At 43.8% G+C, this 17583-nt stretch overlaps 1 protein-coding gene across 2 annotated transcripts in view; it reads left to right on the forward strand.

Annotated features, from left to right (window-relative positions):
- Nucleotides 1–16732, forward strand: part of LOC106585690 (vacuolar protein sorting-associated protein 13A) — a 66351-nt gene extending 49619 nt beyond the window's left edge. For both annotated transcript variants that reach the window (XM_014172179.2, XM_014172180.2), the window contains 11 exons: nt 182–295; nt 494–639; nt 3089–3170; nt 3357–3470; nt 3640–3715; nt 4870–5033; nt 5682–5966; nt 13002–13087; nt 13177–13300; nt 13597–13671; nt 13805–16732. In XM_014172179.2, the coding sequence (XP_014027654.1) occupies nt 182–295; nt 494–639; nt 3089–3170; nt 3357–3470; nt 3640–3715; nt 4870–5033; nt 5682–5966; nt 13002–13087; nt 13177–13300; nt 13597–13671; nt 13805–13855 (1317 nt within the window). In that variant the 3' untranslated portion in view covers nt 13856–16732. The remainder of the gene's footprint in view (nt 1–181; nt 296–493; nt 640–3088; nt 3171–3356; nt 3471–3639; nt 3716–4869; nt 5034–5681; nt 5967–13001; nt 13088–13176; nt 13301–13596; nt 13672–13804) is intronic.
- The last annotated feature ends 851 nt before the right edge of the window (nt 16733–17583 follow it).

Consider the following 17583-nt stretch of genomic DNA (forward strand, 5'->3'; position numbering starts at 1 on the left):
TGCGATGCTTCTTTGGGAAATCTATCAACTTTAATATTCTAATATAGATTTGTCCCCGGACGTAAGAACCATCCTACCTGCGAATACTATGAAAACAACTAGACTAAGTTTAGAACTGTAGTTCCTGGTTTCACTTCCGCTCCTCATCAATATCTCTCTCCTCTCCCTCGGTGGTGTTCAGGTGGAGTTGTTTGAGAAGGACATTGAGTATCTCAAGACTGAGCTGAACAACATCTCAGCCGCTGACACGTCCCCTATCAGTCTCTATGAGTACTTCCACATCTCTCCCATCAAGGTGAGCTTCGGTGTCATTACAGTGCATTTACTATGTGTATGCTAAATTATGTTAGGGCCAGGATATTTTCCAGACAGCATGGCTTGACCAGTAGGCCATCTAGTCATGAACTGTTATTGGCCAGTTATGCACCATAGCAAGGGATTCTATCATGGGATGATGTAGCTATAGCAAGGTGTGTTTGTGTTTGTTTGGCAGTTGCACCTGAGTTTGTCTTTGAGTTCTGGAGGAGAGGATGGTAATAAGGAGAAGAGGGAGACCGAGGTCATCCCTGTCCAATCCCTCAATCTGCTGCTGAAGAGCATCGGAGCAACCCTCACTGACGTGCAGGACGTCGTCTTCAAGTATGGACACATACAATGGCACACACACACACACACACACACATACACACATACATACATACATACATACATACATACATACATAGTACCAGTCAAAAGTTTTGACACACCTACTCAGTCCAGGGTTTTTCTATATTTTTACTATTTACTACATTCTACATTTTCTACAAACTATGAAATAACACATATGGAATCATGTAGTAACCAAAAAAGTGTTAAACAAATCAAAATATATTTGAGATTCTTCAAAGTAGCCTTGCCTTGATGATAGCTTTGCACACTATTGGCATTCGCTCAAAGAAAAACCCATGAATGAGGTGGTGTGGTAGGTGTGTCCAAACTTTTGAATAGTACTAATATATATATCAGTTGAAGTCGGAAGTTTACATACACTTAGGTTGGAGTCATTAAAACTGGTTTTTCAACCACTCCACAAATTTCTTGTAAACAAACTATAGTTTTGGCAAGTCGGTTAAGACATCTACAGCATGACACAAGTCATTTTTCCAACAATCGCTTACAGAAAGATTATTTCACTTTCAATTCACTGTATCACAATTCCAGTGGGTCAGAAGTTTACATACACTAAGCTGACTGTGGCTTTAAACAGCTTGGAAAATTCCAGAAAATGATATTATGGCTTTAGAAGCTTCTGACAGGCGAATTGACATCATTTGATTCAATTGGAGGTGTACCTGTGGATGTATTTCAAGGTCTACCTTCAAACTCAATGCCTCTTTTCTTGACATCATGGGAAAATCAAAAGAAATCAAAAAATAGTACGCAAGTATAAACACCATGGGACCTCGCAGCCATCATACCGCTCAGGAAGGAGACGCGTTTTGTCTCCTAGAGATGAACGTACTTTGGTGCGAAAAGTGCAAATCAATCCCAGAACAACAGCAAAAGACCTTGTGAAGATGCTGGAGGAAACAGCTACAAAAGTATCTATATCCACAGTAAAAACGAGTCCTATATCGACATAACCTGAAAGGTCTCTCAGCAAGGAAGAAGCCACTGCTCCAAAACCGCCATAAAAAAGCCAGACTACGGTTTGCAACTGCTCATGGGGACAAAGATCGTACTTTTTGGAGAAATGTCCTCTGGTCTGATGAAACAAAAATAGAACTGTTTGGCCATAATAACAATCGTTATGTTTGGAGGAAAAGGGGGGAGGCTTGCAAGCCGAAGAACACCAACCGTGAAGCACAGGGGTGGCAGCATCATGTTGTGGGGGTGTTTTGCTGCAGGAGGGACTAGTGCACTTCACAAAATAGATGGCATCATGAGGGAGGAAAAGTATGTGGATATATTGAAGCAATATCTCAAGACATCAGTCAGGAAGTTAAAGCTTGGTTGCAAATGGGTCTTCCAAATGAACAATGACCCCAAGTGTACTTCCAAAGTTGTGTCAAAATGGCTTAAGGACAACAAAGTCAAGGTATTGGAGTGGCCATCACAAAGCCCTGACCTCAACCCTATAGAACATTTGTGGGCAGAACTGAACATGTGTGTGCGAGCACGGAGGCCTGACTCAGTTACACCAGCTCTGTCAGGAGGAATGGGACAAAATTCACCCAACTTATTCTGGGAAGCTTGTGGAAGTCTACCCAAAATGTTTGACCCAAGTTAAACAATTTAAAGGCAATTCTACCAAATACTAATTGAGTGTATGTAAACTTCTGACCCACTGGGAATGTGATAAAATAAATGAAAGCTGAAATAAATCATTCTCTAAACTATTAATCTGACATTTCACATTCTTAAAATAAAGTGGTGAACTAAGACAGGGAATTTTTACTAGGATTAAATGTCAGGAATTGTAAAAAAATAAAAAAGTATGTAAACCTCTGACTTTGTGTGTGTGTGTGTGTGTGTGTGTGTGTGTGTGTGTGTGTGTGTGTGTGTGTGTGTGTGTGTGTGTGTGTGTGTGTGTGTGTGTGTGTGTGTGTGTGTGTGTGTGTGTGTGTGTGTTTGTGTGTGTGTCTGTGTGTATATATCACACACACACACACAAATTCGGAAGTTTACATACACCTTAGCCAAATACATTTAAACTCAGTTTTTTTTACAAAAAGGGGACATGGTAAAATAAAGCTTTGCCAAAAGCAAATAAATAGCATGAAGTGGTTTTTTGTTTTACCTTTATTTAACTAGGCAAGTCAGTTAAGAACAAATTCTTACTTTCAATAACGGCCTTAACTGCCTTGTTCAGGGGCAGAACGACAGATTTTTACCTTGTCAGCTCGGGGATTCGAACTTGCAACCTTTCGGTTACTAGTCCAACACTCTAACCACTAGGCTATACACACACACACCAAACAGAAACTCTACACAACCACTTCATGCTATTTATTTGCTTTTGGCAAAGCTTTATTTTACCATACCCCCTTTTTGTATACATTTACAGTGGCGTCTGACCCACTGTCATTTTCTGTAACTTCCCTAGATTGGCCTATTTCCAGCTGACATTCCAGTTTCGCACTCGCCAGCAACTACAATGGGAGGTCATCAGACACTACTCGAAACAGGTAATGTCTCACACACACTCCACTCCAAGTGGGAACTAATGGCCAAATCCTAACAAGTCACTCATTCACTTCAATTAATGGTTTATGTGAAAACTTTTAGTTCCTCTAGTTAGGACCCCTCCCAACAAGTAATGTAATTACTATGATACACAAGACAACTGAGCCATGTTCCCATCCATGTCTCAGGCGATAAAGCAGATGTATGTGCTGGTATTGGGCTTGGACGTGCTGGGAAACCCCTTTGGACTTATCCGAGGTCTGTCTGAGGGAGTGGAGGCTTTCTTCTATGAGCCCTATCAGGTAAGACCCCAGTGCAACCAGTATGAACCATGCCAGGTCAAACTACGTATGAACTAAATCACTTATAGTGCCAAACACTGCCAGTATAAATTTGTAATACTTGACACAGTGCGGTAGTTATTTGTATAGATGGTATGTATCTGAGTAACTCTGTTTTGGGGTTCTCAAGGGAGCTATCCAGGGACCAGAGGAGTTTGTGGAGGGTATGGCGCTGGGGGTGAAGGCACTGGTTGGAGGAGCAGTGGGTAAGTGCTGTTCTCGTTCATCTCTTTTCTGCTCACCTTGATTCTCCTTAATTCCCTCATTGCCATCCCTCCACTTCAGACTTAACTATATTTACCCCCTGACATTTCTCTCTCGCGCTCTCTCTCTCTTCCGCTCTCTCTTCTTTGTCCTTCTCTTATGGGTCTCTCTCTCTGTCTTCTCTCTCCCCCGTGTCTTCTCTCTCCCGTGTCTTCTCTCTCCCTTGTCTTCTCTCTCCCGTCTTCTCTCTCCCCTGTCTTCTCTCTCCCTTGTCTTCTAACTCCCCTCTTCTCTCTCCCTCTTCTCTCTCCCCTGTCTTCTCTCTCCCTTGTCTTCTAACTCCCCTCTTCTCTTTCCCTCTTCTCTCTCCCCTGTCTTCTCTCTCCCCTGTCTTCTCTCTCCCTTGTCTTCTAACTCCCCTCTTCTCTCTCCCTCTTCTCTCTCCCCTGTCTTCTCTCTCCCTTGTCTTCTAACTCCCCCCTTCTCTCTCCCCTGTCTTCTCGCTCCTTGTCTTCTCTCTCCCTTGTCTTCTAACTCCCCTCTTCTCTCTCCCCTGTCTTCTCGCTCCCTTGTCTTCTCTCTCCCTTGTCTTCTAACTCCCCTCTTCTCTCTCCCTTGTCTTCTAACTCCCCTGTCTTCTCTCTCCCCTGTCTTCTCTCTCCCCTGTCTTCTCTCTCCCTTGTCTTCTAACTCCCCTCTTCTCTCTCCCCTGTCTTCTCTCTCCCTTGTCTTCTAACTCCCCTCTTCTCTCTCCCTCTTCTCTCTCCCCTGTCTTCTCTCTCCCCTGTCTTCTCTCTCCCCTGTCTTCTCTCTCCCCTGTCTTCTCTCTCCCCTGTCTTCTCTCTCCCCTGTCTTCTCTCTCCCCTGTCTTCTCTCTCCTTTGTCTTCTAACTCCCCTCTTCTCTCTCCCTCTTCTCTCTCCCCTGTCTTCTCTCTCCCCTGTCTTCTCTCTCCCTTGTCTTCTAACTCCCCTCTTCTCTCTCCCTCTTCTCTCTCCCCTGTCTTCTCTCTCCCCTGTCTTCTCTCTCCCCTGTCTTCTCTCTCCCCTGTCTTCTCTCTCCCCTGTCTTCTCGCTTCTCTCTCCCCTTTTGTTTCTTCTTTCTCCTTTGCCTCTCTCCTCTTCGCTACTGTGTGTTCACTCTGTCCCTTCTCCCAGGGGGCATTGCGGGCGCTGCCTCCAGGATAACAGGCGCCATGGCGAAGGGTGTGGCTGCCATGACGATGGATGAGGAATACCAGCAGAAGAGACGAGAGGCTATGAACAAGCAGCCCAGCGGCCTAAGAGAGGGCCTGACTCGTGGAGGCAAAGGACTGGTCTCTGTGAGTCTGACCCACTATAGAACACTAACCCCAGTACGGCCTAACTGGTGTCCGAGAATGGAACCCAGAAACATCAGCACAACAGAACCGGGATGTGTGCAGTAGTACAACGTAACCTGCTACGTTGCAGGGGAAGTTGAAGATAAGGTTGCGTTTACACAGGCAGCCTAATTCTGATCTTTTTCCACTAAATGTTATTTTGACCAATCAGATCAGCTCTTTTGCCAATAATTGGGCAAAATATTAGAATTGTGTTGCCTTTGTTAACACAGCCTAAGAGACGTATTATTGTATAAATATTTTTAAAGAAGATTTATGAATAGTTTTTATTTTTAACCAGAAGAGTAGGACTTAAAGGGCTCCATTCTCAGAACTTACAAACAATTTTCTAACTTGATATGCGGATATGTCCCCAAAACTGTTGCCAATAATTGGGCAAAATATCAGAATTGGTATGCCTGTGTAAACACAGCCTAGGTGTTTCCTAATGACCAAGTTCAGATAGTCTCCATTTCAACAGTCTTCACCCATCAGGTGCCTACAGAACACAATCCAGCTGTATGCGAATCTTACCAGTATAGCTGAGCAGTAGAAACAGTCTCTCAGACCTGTTCTCCCTGTCTGTAACACTCCCATTCTCTATCTCAGGGCTTCGTCAGTGGGATCACAGGGATCGTCACCATGCCCATTAGAGGTGCTCAGAAGGAGGGTGCGGCAGGCTTCTTTAAGGGTGTCGGGAAGGGGCTGGTGGGGGCTGTGGCCAGACCCACAGGAGGTATCATAGACATGGCCAGCAGCACTTTCCAGGGCATCAAGAGGGCGGCTGAGACGTCCCAGGATGTGGAGAGTCTGCGTCCACCTCGCTTCATTCACGAGGACGGGGTCATCCGACCATATAAGGAGAGAGAAGGCGTTGGCAGCCAAATGCTACAGGTAACAGGAATTATCTTTAAAACATAAACTAACCCTTATATCCTCTGATATTAGCCACCAAATAGAAGAAAACTAACTAAAATTGGGAGGGATTATGTGAACTCCAATAAGAAACGCTAATCTTCCTTCATGTTCCAAATAGTTTTTCCATTTGTGTCCTAATGAACACGATGCCACAAGGTCAGGTGTCAGGGTTCATGTTAATGTGTGGCCTCGCATAGAAACATCCCCTTTCTCTCCCTCTCTCACTCCACTTCTCAGCCCCTTATTGCATCTCAAAGTCCAGATAGATTTTCATCTTCATTGTCTCCTTCATCCTAAATCTCAGATTTATGTGCGTTAATCCACCTGGTCTACAGTGCTCCTATAGAGCATGGCTGTTGTAGCTCTGTGTGTGTGGAGTTCCACATAGGCTGTGTTTACACAGCCACCCGAAGAACCCAATTGACATTTTTTTTTATATCCAATCTTTTTCCCCATCTGTCCACAATCAAGTTGTGACCCATATCTTATTTGCTCATTCACACTGATGTAGTGTCTGAAGCAGCGCACAGATGCAATTCTCATTTCATTTCACTGTTCCTTTCAATTATGGCAGGTCATGTGCAAAAAACCCATCTCAGAGCAAAAAAATATCTGATTTGAGAGTCACATATGGAGCATCAGAATTGTATCAGCATTGAGATCCACATAAAGATGTGATATAAATCGGAAGTCAAAAGATCATATTCCATGTGTTTTTGTTGCTGTTTACACATTGGGGAAAATATCAGATAGGTATCAGATATGGAAATAATTGGCAAAAGATCTGAATGGGCTGCCTGTGTAAAACCAACCTTAATGGTGTTAGGCCTTGTTCTCACTGGCAGTTTGAAGTGACTCAAATATTTTTTGGCACATCCGATTCTAATCAGATCTTTTCCTGCAGTCTGAACAGACAAAAAGCACATGGAATCAGATGTTTTCCAATCGCATTCAAACCACATTCATAGGTGGTTTGAAATCAGATACAAATCTGATTCCTGGCCATGTGACTTGTCTGAATGGTCAAATCAGATGTCTTTGCCCTCAAGTCTTTTTTTGACTGTTATTTGGCATATCTTGTTGCTTGCTAGATACTCTGACAGTTTGACAAAAACATGGGGTAGCTAACTAGCTTGTTAATTGTTTACAAACGAATTAGTGAGTGCGCTAACAAGCTAAATAGCTAGCTATCTTGTTGACGGTTGTGGCTAGCCAAAAAGGACTGGATCATCTTATCCTTGAGGCTTTAAAAGTGTTCTTACACTATGATTTTGAAAATTCAAAGCAATTGGGAAACTTCCAAGACAGGCATTGTTGGCACCTTAACTTGCTACACAAAAACTTGTGTGAGTGAGAGGAAGCACGAGCACTACCACCAGTCAGCCTGCACCACAGCCAGTCAGCCTGCACCACAGCCAGTCAGCCTGCATCACCACCGCCAGTCAGCCTGCACCACAGCCAGTCAGCCTGCACCACCGCCAGTCAGCCTGCACCACCGCCAGTCAGCCTGCACCACCGCCAGTCAGCCTGCACCACCACCAGTCAGCCTGCACCACCACCAGTCAGCCTGCACCACCACCAGTCAGCCTGCACCACCACCGCCAGTCAGCCTGCACTACCGCCAGTCAGCCTGCACCACCACCAGTCAGCCTGCACCACCACCAGTCAGCCTGCACCACAGCCAGTCAGCCTGCACCACCACCGCCAGTCAGCCTGCACCACCACCGCCAGTCAGCCTGCACCACCACCGCCAGTCAGCCTGCACCACCACCGCCAGTCAGCCTGCACCACAGCCAGTCAGCCTGCACCACCACCACCAGTCAGCCTGCACCACCACCGCCAGTCAGCCTGCACCACCACCGCCAGTCAGCCTGCACCACCACCGCCAGTCAGCCTGCACCACAGCCAGTCAGCCTGCACCACCACCAGTCAGCCTGCACCACCACAGCCAGTCAGCCTGCACCACCACCGCCAGTCAGCCTGCACCACCACCGCCAGTCAGCCTGCACCACCACCGCCAGTCAGCCTGCACCACCACCGCCAGTCAGCCTGCACCACAGCCAGTCAGCCTGCACCACCACCAGTCAGCCTGCACCACCACAGCCAGTCAGCCTGCACCACCACCGCCAGTCAGCCTGCACCACAGCCAGTCAGCCTGCACCACCACCGCCAGTCAGCCTGCACCACCACCATCAGTCAGCCTGCACCACCCCCGCCAGTCAGCCTGCACCACCATCAGTCAGCCAAAACTGATTTGAGTATTAAGGCCTGCAGTAAGAACAAAGCATGGTGGAGGTCGAGTTCCTCCTGCCTGACTACATACTCAGGTGTTGCATTGCATCAACCAATTGTTTCATTCCACGTCATCGACAGGCATCAGATTGGTATAACATGTGATTTTGGTTACCTGATATGTTAAATACCGATCCAGGCTTTGTAACATCTGGCATGTGTCAGCAATGTAGTTGGCCAGAGTTTGGGTCGATTTCAATTCAATCAATTTGGCCTGCAGGGCTGGAATGGAATGGGACCGTCATGAACTGTAGATGTCGTGAGCTAAGGCATTGAGATAATAATGTTGTGTTGTGTCGTTTTGGTGTAACTGTAGTTGTAGCTAAGGCATTGAGATAATAATGTTGTGTTGTGTAGTTTTGGTGTAACTGTAGTTGTAGCTAAGGCATTGAGATAATAATGTTGTGTTGTGTAGTTTTGGTGTAACTGTAGTTGTAGCTAAGGCATTGAGATAATAATGTTGTGTAGTGTAGTTTTGGTGTAACTGTAGTTGTAGCTAAGGCATTGAGATAATAATGTTGTGTTGTGTAGTGTAGTTTTGGTGTAACTGTAGTAGCTAAGGCATTGAGATAATAATGTTGTGTAGTGTAGTTTTGGTGTAACTGTAGTTGTAGCTAAGGCATTGAGATAATAATGTTGTGTTGTGTAGTGTAGTTTTGGTGTAACTGTAGTTGTAGCTAAGGCATTGAGATAATGTTGTTGTTTTGTGTAGTTTTGGTGTAACTGGAGTTGCGGGTTCTAGGTGTTGCTGGAGTACCAACAGTTTATCTTGAAGCTTTAATGTACTTCTGTATTGCTGTTTCACTGGGGAAGTGATGGGATAATTTTATTTTCAATGCAAACAAGCTTTTCGTTGAGTTGAAGATTAATAGTAGCGTCAGACACTTTACTGTCTGTGTCTCTGAATATGTGTCTGTGTTTCTGTCTGTATGTCTTTCTGTTTTGCTATTGGCTTTGTCTTCTCTCTTGTCATGTCCACAAAATGGTGGTCTACACTGAATGGAGTACAACTGGCAGTGATGATGATGATGAGAAAGTTCTATACAAATCAAATGTATTATTGTTACTATTATTAATGTGGATGATGAAAACTAGAATGGAATTGATAAGCACTAGGTAATATCAGAACTCAGGATAAGACCCAGCTAGAGTCACAGATGTTTATTGACCCAAAAAGGGGGCAGGCAAAGACGGGTCAAAGGCAGGCAGAGGTCTGTAATCCAGGGCAGAGTCAATAAGTTACAGAAGGACAGGCCGTAAGGTCAGAACCGGGGAGACTAGGAAACAGAACTTGAGAAAGCAGGGAGACAGGAAAACACGCTGGTAAGATCTGACAAGACGAACTGGCAACAGACAGAGAACACAGGTATAAATACACTGGGGATAATGAAGAAGATGGGCGACACCTGGAGGGGGTGGAGACAAGCACAAAGACAGGTGAAACAGATTAGGGTGTGACAGGTAATGCTTTGGTCTTTCATAGTTGTTCTTGAAGCTGCGCTGTACTGATGTTTTAATTTGCTTCAATGGAAACGATGTTTTTGTAGAGCTGGATATTATTAGCGACGGGCTTGTCTGTCTGCCCTGACATTGGCTTGGTCTGCTCTCTTGTCATGTCTACAGAAAAGGGTGGCCTTCACTGATTGGAGTAGGACTGGCAGTGATGATGATGACCGCTAGAGTGTAATTGAATTGCTAAGTCCTAGTTAATGCTTTGTGTACTATATGTTTGTTTGTGTCGGTCACTGGGGTGTAGCCTCCTCCAGCAGGACATTTTAACACTCTAGGCCTCCTGAATAACCAGCTGCCAGGCTGTTTGTCATTCTCGTCTGTTCTTTATTTTTTGTTAACTCTTATGTGCCCGGCATTTTTTTATAAAACACACATGTATTCTCAGGATTCTGCTGCTGCAGGACCCCCTTGCATTTTGTCATGTAAAACCATCATTCTATTTATTTTACCCTTCATCTGTCATCCAACCTTCTGCCCCATCATGTAAGGGGGCGGAGTCAGAAATCGTTAATCATAATAATATAATTGATTAAAAAAATATTACCGTAATGTTATGCTATCGTAGAGCCAGGATTTCTTTGGGAAAAGTAGATATTATTCATATTAAGTTAATATGAAATACAGTGGGCTCCAAAATTACTGGCACCCCTGACTGGCAATGCACAAACAATACTTAAAACAATATAATTATAGAGAAACTCAAAAATACCAACATGTGAGAAATACTGTACTTTATTAATGTTTCAATGGAACCAACCAAAATCATACAATTATTTAATGCAATATAAATTTCACCAAAATCAAGGTTCCATAATTATTGGCACTCCTCATTTAGTACTTAGTGCAACCACCTCTGGCAAGGATAACAGCATGGAGTCTTTTTCCGTAATGTTTGACAAGGTTAAGGAACACATTTGGAGAGATTTTGGACCATTCCTCTATGCAGATCCTTTCAAGATCCTTCACATTCTTGGGTTTGCGTTTATCAACTGCCCTCAACTCAGCCCACAGGTTTTTGATTGGATTGAGGTCCGGCGACTGAGATGGCCATGGCAGAACATTGATTTTGTTGTCACAGAACCATTTCTGTGTGTATCTTGAGGTATGTTTTGGGTCATTGTCTTTTTGGAAAGTCCACATACGGCCAAGTCCCAGCCTTCTGGCAGAGGCAACCAGATTGTCAACCAAAATTGCCTGATACTTGGTGGAATTCATTATGCCATCAATCTTAACCAGTGCCCCTGGGCCTCTGGAATTAAAACAGCCCCAAAACATTACTGACCCACCACCATATTTCACCGTGTGTATGAGGTGCCTCTCCTTGTATGCATCTCTGTTTCGACGGCAAATATGCCGATGCTGTATCTGACCAAAACGTTCAATTTTGGTCTCGTCTGACCAGAGCACCTTCTTCTAGTCATAATTTGAATAACGTTTGGCAAACTCCAAGTGCTTGCGTCTGTGTCTTGGGGTCAGAAAGGGCTTTCATCTGGCAACCCTTCCAAAGAGCCTGTGGTTGTGGAGGTGGCGTCTGATGGTGCTTTTTGAAACCTGGTGACCCCAAGACGCCACCAAGGCCTGCAATTCTTTCACAGTGATTCTTGGGGATTTTGTTGCTTCTCTCACCATCCTCCCAATCCTGGTGGGCAAAATGCATTTGCGTCCTTTACCTGTGAGGTTTCAACTGTTCCATATCTTTTGAATTTTATTATAATTGCCCTGACAGTGCTCAGTGGTATATTCAATCGTTTGTGGATCTTCTTGTAGCCATTACTAGATTAATGAAGGTCTACAACCATCGGTCTCTTTTAAACTGCCAGTTCTTTTGTTTTCTTCATAGTGTTGGATGACAAAGGAATATTGCATGCGTGTTACCTCATTTTTATACCCTAGTGAAACAGGAAGTGATGTAATGGCTCAATATAGTTTCTTAAGACTTAAATCAACTTAAATAAGCGGAATGTAATTCCTGGTTTAATTTTGGTAGATGTTATTTACAATTATCTTTAAGGGTGCCATTAATTGTGAAACCGTGATTTAGAGGAGATTGATTTTTAATTAAATCAATAAATGATTTGGGTGAGTTCCATTGAAACATTAATAAAGTACAGTATTTCTTACATGTTGGTATTTTGAGTTTCTCTATAATTGCATTGTAAGTATTGTTTGTGCATTGCCAGTAATTTGAGCCCATATTGGTCTGGAGTGATGTAATGGTCAGTCAGCAGTCCTCCCTCATGGCATTTTGGCCCTCCCTCTTTCAGAAGAGTCATTTTTGTATTTATTTTACCTTTAGGCAAATCAGTTAAGAACAAATTCTTATTTTCAATGACAGCCTAGGAACAGTGGCCTTGTTCGGGGGCAGAACGACAGATTTGTACCTTGTCAGCTCGGGGATTTGAACTTGCAACCTTTCAGTTACTAGCCCAATGCTCTAACCACTAGGCTACGCTGCCGCTATGCACTCAGTCTTTCACTCATATCCAACACTGCTCTTCCTACTGAAACATCTATTACATCGTCTTCTCATCCAAACCTTTTCTTATCACTTCATCAACATTCATTACCATGTGATAATGAAAGGTTTAAACATTTTATAACAGGTATGCGTTAGACTCAATAAAGAAGTCAGTGTACCACAGGGGAGTATTCAGATGTGGTTTGACATCTCTGGTCACATGACAGATGGTCCACAAGTCAAGTGGAAAGATGATGGCCCTGTTTGAATACTTCAAAAATACACCCTTCCTTTCTTCCTTCTTCCCTTGAAGTTATCACTGATCTAACACAAATGTATGTGTGTAAGCAACTGTTGTAGCACAACTTTCTCCAATCCAACCATGTCAGATCAGGGATTTCTTCAAGGAATGGAGAAAGGAAGGATGCATTCATCAAGTATTCAAACAGAGCCTAGGATGTGTCCTTCATGCAAGCCATTGTCAGATCCGTAGGGGAAGTATGTAGATCAATGTAGATCAGTAACGGTACTCATCAGATCTCCTGCCAGAGCCAGTGTGAATGGTGAACATCCCAAAGCCATTTTAATCGAAGTGTGAAAAAGGTACCAAATTTCTCTTATCATATCGGCAGTAGACTTAGCATTTAGTTTAGCATATCGTATGTTTAAATGTCCAATTTGATGAAGACGTGTGCCTATTTTCTAGAATTGTGTTGAAATAACCTGATAAGCAAATTACTCTCTTTTAGAAAATTGAGAATGGACAGTTCGCCAAGTACAGATACTTTGCTCACGCCAAAGTAAACGAGTCTGATTACTTGATGATCACCAAAAGGTAAGAAGCTGGCTGGGGTTTGTAGTATTAAATGTAGACTGTAATGGCTGTCTGTGAATGTTCTGAGGCTCCATCTCTCGTCTCGCCAGTGGAATCTTTTTCGTGACCAAAGGCACATTTGGGCAGCTTACCTGTGAGTGGCAGTATCTGTTTGACGAGTTCACCAAGAAGCCCATGATCGTGGAGGGGAGGAGGCTTCGGATAGAGGCAAAGGTATCCTCATCTGCCCATTGTAGTGATACACACACACAAAGTAATACCCGATACTACGTGAATGAAACTCATCTTAACCAAACTGCTTATTATAACCATTTGAATAAACCGCTCCCCGTTTCCAAAGAAGTATCTCCCTCTAGCTGGAAACGCCTGCATAGGGAGTACCCCTTCACTCATTTGCATCCAAACAGTTTGTTCCTCTACATTATATCATAGTACGGCCCCCTATTTCTCAGAAATCATGTGTTATCTAAAATAAATATTTTTTAAAAACTTTCCTGTATGTGTTTCAGGAGAGAGTAAAGTCTGTGTTTCATGCCAAAGAGTTTGGGAAGATTATAAACTTCAAAAGTCCAGAAATAGCCGAGGTGGGTTAGCATAACATAAACTGCTGCCATTTGTTGCTGTCGTTGCACACACCAAACAATATTTGTCAGCAAATGACACCAAACTGTAATTCTATGGTTTAGTATTGAAATGTGTGGTTTTGTTTATCTACAGTGGGTTCTTACCAAGCTGGAGGACGCCCGGGAGAGTCTACACAAATACTGACTGGTCACTCCAATATGGCCACCAACCAGCACTGAGACATGGCAAAAGTACAACGTTGACTGATAGTGTGTGTGTGCAAGGGTAGGGTGTGCCCCCGTCAGTATACTACCTACTTACTCTCAGGTTAGACTTGCTCTTTCATTCACACACACACACACACACACACACGGACTGTCTGGACATCTTGCAGACACACAGGCTGCACTAGCTAACACTATCACTGCTCTGGTTGTACACAGCCATGTGGCAGAAATATCTCCTTGCACTTCCTTAAGCCAGCTTGGTCTGCCAGAGGTTGTAGAAGAGGCCGTGGTGGGAGTTTTCGAAGGCAGTAAACTACTCACGGATGTTCTCTGTGTCGTTGGCACAGGTGAAGTGGGAGTAAACAGTCTGTCTGTCTCGGTTCTGCTCCTGGTACATATTCAGGATGAACTTCCTGGTTGCTTTAGGGTCATTCTGTGTGTGTTTCTCTATCAGAAGACAAGTCATGTCAGGTTGCAGTCTGTGTGTGTCTGTAAAACAATGTGTTTGTATGTGTGTGAATGTCACTACTGTCTGCTCTGATTGTACACAATTACGTGCCAGAAATGTCTCCGTTTCCTAAATATACATGTTTGTTTTTTATATTTTCTTTGAAAAAGTAGGGTGCCTGAGGGACTTTCCTAATGGAGCTCTGTCATCACATTACAATTTGATTGACAGTTACTGAATGACGTGCTTGTAAAGATATTGTGGCCAAATTTAAGTATCATTGTGGGACTCAGAGCACTGTTTTTAACTGCCTTGATGTGTATATGTTAAACAATTATTTTACTGTTGATATAGCATTTTAAACTCTGAACTTTTTTTAAAATCAGCTTGTTAGCGGAGTCCAGTCCAAGATGCTAATGATTCTGTTCCAAGACTCACCCTATTCCATTCCACCTCTACCTAAATCACTAACGGTTGTTTTTCTACACAATTCCGAATGCATTTTTTTATATGTCTATCTGCTCTACATTAATTTCAGTGGAGTGTGTGTGGGTGTGTATACTGAGTGTACAAAACATTAAGAACACCTGCTCGTTCCTTGACATAGACTGACCAGGTGAATCCAGGTGAAAGGAATGATCCCTTATTGATGTCACTTGTTAAATCCACTTCAAATCAGTATAGATGAAGGGGAGGAGACAGGTTAAAGAAGGATTTTTAAGCCTTGAGATAATTGAGACATGGATTGTGTATGTGTGCCATTCAGAGGGTGAATGGCCAATACAAAAGATTTAAGTGCCTTTTGAACGGGGTAGGGTAGTAGGTGCCAGGCACACCGGTTTACGACAACAACTGCAACGCTGCTGAGTTTTTTACACTCAACAGTTTCCTGTGTGTATCAAGAGTGGTCCACCACCCAAAGGACATCCAGCCAACTTGACACAACTTTGGGAAGCATTGGAGTCAACATGAGCCAGCATCCCTGCGGAACGCTTTTAACACCTTGTAGAGTCCATGCCCTGACGAATTGAGGCAATGGGGGGGGGGCGTAATGGAGTGGCAGCAGTGTTGGATTTTCTGGAAACCTGATTTGCCGTGGCTACAGATAGAGATTTACATGTTAGTCATTTAGCAGGCACTCTTATCCAGAGCGACTTACAGTTAGTGCATTCAAGATAGCTAGCTGGGACAACCACATCGCAGGCATAGAAAGTACATTTTTCCTCAATAATGTAGCTATCAGTAGAGTCAGAACTGGGGGGGGGGTCAAGTGCAAGTGCTGGTCAATTTCACTGCGCATGTTGGAATTTTTTACATACCTGCTGTCCACTCCGCATGTTCCAACTACTGCATTCCATCCCTCAGTAGGCTATTAAGCATGATTTCATGTTATTTTATCAGGAGGAGGTTAGGCTACATGTAGATATTTACATGTTGTAGCCTACACAAAAAACATGATCAACATGGTCATACAAACTTGTTGTTTTCTAGTTTTCACCCCTTTTTCTCCCCAATTGGTAGTTACAGTCTTATCCCGTCGCTGCAACTCCCCTACGGACTCGGGAGAGGCGAAGGTCGAGAGCCGTGCGTCCTCCGAAACACGACCCTGCCAAGCCGCACTGCTTCTTGACACCCTGCTCGCTTAACCCGGAAGCCAGCCGCACCAATGTGTCGGGAGTAAACACCGCCAAGTGGCAACCGTGTCAGCGTGCATGCACCCGGCCCGCCACAGGAGTTGCTAGAGCGCAATGGGACAAGGACATCCCGGCCGGCCAGACCCTCCCCTAACCCGGACAATTGTGCACCGCCTCATGGTTCTCCCGGTCGGCTGCGACACAGCCCGGGATCAAACCCAACTCTGTAGTGACGCCTCTAGCACTACGATACAGTGCCTTAGACCGCTGCGCCACTCGAGAGGCCCCTTCGCATTTATTTTTTTGCCCCAATGCACAAATTAAGTGGGGAGTTTACATGCAGCTAACTAGGCAAATCAAATAAAATGTTATTGGTCACATACACACATATTGCGGGTGTAGCGACAGGCTTGTGTTCCTAGCTCCAACGCAGTAATGCTTAGGAGCTAGAAGTAGAGCTGCCATGTCTATCGGCGCCATCTTCTTTAGGCAGCATATCAAACACAAGCAAGACACGCAGTCTTATTGGCGATTTAATGTTTTTTTTTAATCATAATTGCAAACATTGGCTAAGCAGGAGTCAGACAGGCAGTCAAAGTAGTAGTTATTTTTCAGCAACTATGGACAGTGCAGGGTTTCCCAAACTCGGTGCACGTTTAGTTTTTTGCCCTAGCACTACACAGCTGATTCATATAATCAACTAATCATTAAGCTTTGAAAGGTGCTGGAAGGTGCTGGCGCTAGTGGCTACGATATGGCAGCAACCACATCACCAAAACACAGATCGTTTTTGCTCCAATTCAATGTGTAGGGACTGCGTCCTGCTTGTGTGACTGCATTATCCATTACAACAGATGGAGAAGGTTGTAGCCTTCATAATGGCCTTGAATGTTTGTTCAAATCGCTGAAGGGTTTTCATTGCAGCTGTTCAGGAATATCCGGCTACATCATGGTTCAGAAGACGGTGTATAAAGTGAGGGAGGTGGAGTGTGAGCAGCAGCTACGTAGAAAAAATGTGTGCGTAAAATAACACATGCACAGAATGGGATCTGTAGCTTTTGAGAAATAGGTTTCCAGAGGGGCGGGGGCAGAACTCTGTATTTGCAGCCAGGTCCTTTATAATCTATGGGTGGGCTTGTGTCTCCTCATTGGCGATATTCATGTTTTTATGCAGCAGGTATGCAATGACATTAACAACAGAGAGATTTTAAAATATATATACAGTACCAATCAAAAGTTTGGACACCAAACGTTTTTTACTATTTTCTACATTGTAGAATAATAGTGAAGACATCAAAACTATGAAATAATACATATGAAATCATGTAGTAAACACTAAATTGTTAAACAAATCAAAATATATTTTATAGTTCATATTCTTCAAAGTAGCCACCCTTTGCCTTGATGACAGCTTTGCACACACTTGGCATTCTCTCAACCAGCTTCATGAGGTAGTCACCTGGAATGCATTTAAATGAACAGGTGTGTTTTGTTAATTTGTGGAATTAATGCATTTGAGCCAATCAGTTGTGTTGTAACGAGGTAGGGGTGGTATACAGAAGATAACCCTATTTGGTAAAATAACAAGTCTTTATGGCAAGAACAGCTCAAATAAGCAGAGAG

This window comes from Salmo salar, chromosome ssa24 (assembly GCF_905237065.1).
Source record: "Salmo salar chromosome ssa24, Ssal_v3.1, whole genome shotgun sequence".
In the NCBI taxonomy this organism is placed as follows: domain Eukaryota; kingdom Metazoa; phylum Chordata; class Actinopteri; order Salmoniformes; family Salmonidae; genus Salmo; species Salmo salar.